The sequence below is a fragment of the Dipodomys ordii genome, unplaced genomic scaffold (assembly GCF_000151885.1).
Source record: "Dipodomys ordii isolate 6190 unplaced genomic scaffold, Dord_2.0 Scaffold128, whole genome shotgun sequence".
Lineage (NCBI taxonomy): Eukaryota > Metazoa > Chordata > Mammalia > Rodentia > Heteromyidae > Dipodomys > Dipodomys ordii.
In genome coordinates, this window is record NW_012267344.1 from 1,694,891 (window position 1) to 1,700,800 (window position 5,910).

The 5,910-nt window shown below is 57.4% G+C and overlaps 1 protein-coding gene across 1 annotated transcript in view; it reads left to right on the forward strand.

Annotated features, from left to right (window-relative positions):
* Ccdc13 (coiled-coil domain containing 13) overlaps window positions 1-5,272 on the forward strand; it is a 19,610-nt gene extending 14,338 nt beyond the window's left edge. Inside the window, 5 exon segments of the mRNA XM_013030232.1 lie at window positions 906-1,053; window positions 1,930-2,052; window positions 4,260-4,405; window positions 4,629-4,746; window positions 5,113-5,272. Coding sequence (XP_012885686.1) covers window positions 906-1,053; window positions 1,930-2,052; window positions 4,260-4,405; window positions 4,629-4,746; window positions 5,113-5,272 — 695 coding nt within the window.
* The last annotated feature ends 638 nt before the right edge of the window (window positions 5,273-5,910 follow it).

Sequence of the window (5,910 nt, forward strand, 5' to 3'; positions counted from 1 at the left end):
AAAAGGAAATAGGGTATTTCAGGTCTCAGCGCCAGTGGTCTGGTTTGATTAATCTGCGATCACAATGATAAATCCACCCACTGGAATCGCCACCGTGATAGCCAGGAAAACACAGAATCGCCTCAGCCAGGCAAAGTTACTTCTGCGCAGAAGGGTGCGGCCATCAGTCAGAGATCAGGCCAGCAAGCAACCAGTCAGAGATCAGGCCAGCAAGCGACTCAGAGCAGGCTGGCTGGCCCCCCCTATTTATCCCTGATGCAGCAGGCCCCGCCCCTCTGCTCGGATTCGCTGAGCTCAGATTCACAGTCTGCTCCTGATTGGCTGGTTTGAGTAAGGTCAAACACAGGTACATAGGTTATCCCTCATGCAGCAGGCCCTGCCCCTCTGCTCGGATTGGCTGAGCTCAGGTTCCGTCCGCTTGCAAATGGCTAGTGTGAATAGGCTCAAACACAGTTATATAAGCTGATTGAAGATGAACAGTTCACAAGTCATCTCAAGATATACCCTTCTTTACCCTCGGCTCCTGCGTGAGCAGTCTGGTAGTATGTTGTAATTCCACACACACACACACACCCCACACCCCCACTTCACACCCCCTGTAAGACAAAAACCTTCCAGTTTGTAAATCCTTATCCCAAGCCGGTTCCTCTTTTTCCCTAACAAGATCCCACCCACGGGGCCAATTGTTCACGTCACTGCTGGGTGACAGTGGCTTGCGTGACAGCCTCTCTGGGCTTGGCCTCAGACCCTCAAAGACACCCAGTGATCTGTCGCTCAAAGGCCCTTTGCCACCTGGGGTCAGGACCCTGACAACAATAAGGCTCCCGCAAGCGCCATACCGATCTCCCAGCAATCCTCCCTCCCCCAAGAAAAAGCCAGAAGTGGAGCTCACGTGCAGAAATGAGGCCCCAGAAGCTCCCCCCCCGGGTCCCCCAGTTCTGACGGACCCCGTGCCGCGTCTTTGTCCAGCTCTGTGTCGAGCCTCGGCCACACATTGGTGGAATCGGCGCTCACCAGGCCTTCCCTGCCTAGCCCTCACCAGACCTCGCCCAGGTACGCACCTGCCCCCCCACCCCCTACCCATACCCCGCGTTTACCAGCCCCTCCACTCAAGGGCCCAAAGATGGGGGCTGGGAAGGTGGCTCCATGGTAGAGCGCTCGCCTAGCATGGACGAAGGCCCTGGGTTCGATTCCTCCACACCCCATCCCCAGAAAAAAGCCGGAAGCAGTGAAAGGGGTAGAGCACCCGCCCAGGCCCCGAGTTCAAACCCCAGGACTAGCAGTACCAAAAAATAAAAAGTGGGGTGACAAAGATGAGGAACTTGGGGTGAGGGTCCTGGGGGGAATCAGGTGACTTCAGCCTTGAAGACCTGGCTAGAGGCAGCATCAGGCCCTTCTGGCTTCTAGTACCTTCCCTGACCTGGGGGGGGGGAGCTTTTAAATCATCCCGGTCCCCAGCCTGTCACTGATACCCTGGGCTCGGCTCTTCGGCCGGCCGTGTTTGATAGAGAACGAAGCCTCAGGGAATCAATGGGCCCTGTGTTCTCAGTGCCAAAATGGTGGACAGAAGGCGGCATTGTCCCCCTGCTTCTGAACCCCGTCTTCTGTCATCGGAGCTGCGCTTGGGCGGTCAGCTCCAGTTACAGTGCGCCCAGACCCACTTCCTTTGAATTTTATCTTTTGGGGGTCCTGGGGCTTAATAAACTCAGGGCCTGGGCGCTGTCCCTGAGCTTCATTTTGCTCAAGGCCGGGCGCTCTACCACTTGAGCCACAGCGCCACCTCTGGCCTTTTCTGTGGACGTGGTACTGAGGAATCGAACCCAGGGCTTTGTGCATGCGAGGCGAGCACTCTAACCACTGAGCCACCTTCCCAGCTGTTGTCTTCAGCTGTTCACGACCTCCTCTCTCTGCCTTCCACCTTCACCCCAGGTTCTCAGACTCCCCAGAGCACAAAGGCTGGCAGGCCCAGGTGGCAGAGATCAAGGCCCTGTGGCAGGCCACCGAAGTGGAGCGCGATCGGCTCCAGGAGTTTGTGACCGTCCTGCAGAAACGGTAATCAAGGGACACCCTGCGAGCTCTCCATCCTGGGCCCCGGCTGGGGGATACAGGGCTGATGGCTCACGCCTGTCATCCCAGCTACTCAGGAGGTTGAGATCTGAGGATCATGGTTCAAAGCCAGCCCGGGCAAGGAAAGTCCGTGAGACTCTGATCTCCAATGGACCACCAGAAAACCAGAAGTGGCGCTGTGGCTCAAGTGGTAGAGCGCTCGCCTTGGGCTGAAGAACTCAGGGACAGCACCGAAGCCCAGAGTTCAAGCCCCACGACCAACAACAACAACAAAAAAGCCAAACAAGAGCTCAAGGCCCTGAGTTCAAGCCCCAGGACTGGCACAAAACAAAACCACAAGAACACAAGCAAAAACACAAGAGCACTGCGGGAAAGCTGCTTTGCTCCAAAGGATGCTGACCTCTCTGCCAAAATAAATCAGGGCTCCTTGCTCAAGTGACCTTCTTGGCAAGAAATGCAGGTTCCCAGACCAGCATGTGGCTCAGCCATGTGACACCCTCCCTGGGTTAAAAAAAAAAACAAAAATACAAAGGACACTGCTGAGAGTCACCAGGATCAAGTATCCGGTGGAACTCTTTGAAGATTGGAGAAACCAGTTCTGCCCAATTAAGTGGAAGGGAGATGTGGGGTTTGTTTTGTTTTGTTTTGTTTTGTGTTTGTTTCCACAAGTCCAAGGGTCAGAGCAAGACAAGAGCAACAGAGCGCCTTGTAGCAAGAACTCTTAGGCTGGGCGTCTGGTGGCTCACATCGGTCATCCATCCTTAGCTACCCAGGAGGCTGAGAGCCGAGGATCACAGTTCGAAGCCAGCCCAGGGCTGGAAAAGTCCATGAGACTCTTATTTCCAATAGAACCAGCCAAAAAGGCTGAGGTGGAGGCGTGGCTCAAGTGGTAGAGCACCAGCCTTGAGTGGAAAAGAAAAACTCAGAGCTGGGCAGGTGGTTCAGAAGTTAGAGTGCTCGCCTAGCATGCATGAAGCCCTGGGTTCGATTCCTCAGCACCACGTATACAGAAAAAGCCAGATGTGGCGCTGTGGCTCAAGTGGTAGAGCGCCCACCCAGAAGCTCAGGGACAGCGCTCAGGCCCTGAGTTCAAGCCCCAGGACTGACAAAAAAAAGAAAAGCTGCAACTTCTTCCCGTTCGCTGCTGCATCTCCACTGAGTCACAGCAGCCTTCTATTTCTGGTTTTCAGTTTTCAGCCTGTAATAAATTTTTAAGCGAGGTTATACATTATGCATCATCCTTTGCTACTCAGCAAATTTGCTCAGATCAGACTTGCTATTCGTGCCAGTACGAATTCTTTTTTTTTTTGTTTCTTTTGTCAGTTGTGGGGCTTGAACTCTGGGCCCGGGCACCGTCTCTGAGCTCTTCAGCTCCTCAGTACCACAGTCACAGAAAAAAAAAACAGAAGCGGCGCCGTGGCTCAAGTGGTAGAGCACCAGACTTGAGCACAAAGAAGCTCAGGGATGGCTCCCAGGCGCTGGGTTCAAGTCCCAGGACTGGCACTGGCACAAAGAAAGAAAGAAAAAGGAAATAGGGTATTTCAGGTCTCAGCGCCAAGTAATTGTCCAAATGTCTCCCCCTGGGGACGGCGGGATGGTCTTGTGATCATGTGCTCTGTGCTGCCTGCCACTGGGTCTGTGAGCACTTGATTTTACCGAGCAAAGAGGATTTGTGCAGATGGACCCATCGTGACGGACGCTAACGTAGAGGGGGAGGTGATCCGGGATTAGCAGGTGGCCTCCATCTGTGGGCACGGGGCCCTAAAAGCAGAGGGGTGTGCCGATAGCGGGCGATGCAGAGACCAGGCCTGGAGACCGAGTCAGGGCCAGCCTGCCTTTTCTTTAGCCACAATCCAGAGGATCGTGGTCTGAGCTCAGCAGAAAAGGAAGATCGCAGTCCACTCCCCCAGGACCTCCAGTGGGCTTGGAAACTCCCCTCTTCCCCCTTCGCCCCCCCCAAAACCCCCAGATTTTTGTCGTTGTGGTCTTTTTAAACTCGGGGTTCCTGTGTGACCCACACGAACAAACCAACAAGCAAGCGAATGAGAGCCAGCCTCAAATCGTGATCCTCCCCCCTCTGCCTCCCTGGTAGCCGGGCACTGTGGCAGTGAGCTAGCTGCCTGGATTGGGGAGGGGGGCACAGGGCCGCGCCCCCAACCTGGCCCTGCAGCTCCCCACTGTAAACCGCCCAGGGTGGAGGAGAGCAGCAGCAGACTCCTGGAGGCTGAGCGGAGGCTCCAGGAGGAGAGGCAACGCGCCGTGGTCCTAGAGCAGAGGCTGGAGAAGACCCGCCTGGAGTCCGGCCGGACCCCACAGAAAGCCTCCAGGAACAAAGCAGGTATGGAGGCCCCTGGGAGGAAGGGGGTAAGGGGGTGGGGAGGAGATGCCAGCCCTGGGACTTGAACTCAGGGCCTGCGCTCTGTCCCTTTGGCTCAAGGCTGGCGCTCAACCCCTTGAGCCACAGCAGAAAAGGAAAACAGAAAGCCCTGGTTGGAGGTGGGGTAGGAGTGCGGGTGGGGGTTCTGGCCTCGTGGCACAAAGTGGCTGCCGTGGCCCCGCAGGTGCACCTGCCTCCACCACCAAACACAACCCAGCTAGCAGCGAGAGGAAAGACCTGTCTTCTGCCACCGAGCTCTCGGATGTACCAGCGGAATCCCAGATCCAGGAACTGACCACCAGGTACCAACCCTTCCTCCCCACTGTGCCCCCCCCCCCCGCTTCCTGAAAGGGCAGAGGTATTTGGGAAGGGGTGGGCAGTAGTGTTCCTGGAACCTTTTGTATCTATTTTGTGCAGAAGGCTGGTCTTACAGGGGGGTGTGGTGGGGGCAGGGTTTTGTCTTTGGTTTTTTGGTCCATTGTGGGGCTTGAACTCTGGGCCTGGGCGCTGTCCCTGAGCTTCTCTGTGCTCAAGGCTGGTGCTCTACCACGTGAGCCACAGCACCACTTGGGACTTTTTCCATGCCTGTGGCCCCGAGGAATCAAACCCGGGGCTTCCGAGCCGCCTTCCCAGCCCCACTCAGGCCTCTCTGGCGACCCGTGATGTAGGCTGGCCATCCTGGCGGAGGAGAACGAGATGCTGAGGGCGGCGCTGGGCAGCGCCCTGCGGGGCAAGGAGGAGGACTTCCGCGTGTACCACGAGACGCTGGGCCAGGTCAAGGGCGTCTTCCTGCAGGCCCTGAGGCAGCAGAAGGCCGAGAGGAGCTAGGCCCGGCCCCAGGGCCCAGGACTAGAGGCCACGCCCCCAGCCCCAGGGGCGGGACAAGCCCCCAGGCCTGGCCCCCCACTGGACGCTGGAACTGTCCATCATCCAGTAGACTTGATTCCCTCCCCCAGGGGCCTACAGGAGAGCCCTTAGTGTCCAGGGCTGGGAACTTGGCCTTGCAGCTGGTACGCCCCCCCCACCAAGCCCAGCCCTGCCCTGCCCACCCACTGGCCAGCCCACACCCTCACACACCTCCCTCCCCCCCCCCAACCTCTGCCAGACTTGTAATAATAATGGCGATTTTCCTAACCCACTCTGGATCACTGTGGGTGGGAAGGGGCCTGGGGGTGAGGGTAGCGCAGGGGGGTTGGGAGTGAGGGGGTCCTCACAGGGGGGGATCCCAGCCTCAAAATGAAGCTGGGCCGGAGCCGAGCACCGGCAGCTCCCACCTGTCATCCTAGCGGCTCAGGAGGCTGAGGGCGGAGGATGGTGATCTGAGGCCAGCCCGGGCAGGGAAAGCCCGTGAGGCGCTTACCTGCCATAGTAGAAAGAAAGAGAAGAGGGGCTGGGAAGGTGGCTCAGTGGTAGAGTGCTTGCCTTGCATGCATGAGGCCCTGGGTTCGATTCCTCAGCACCACATA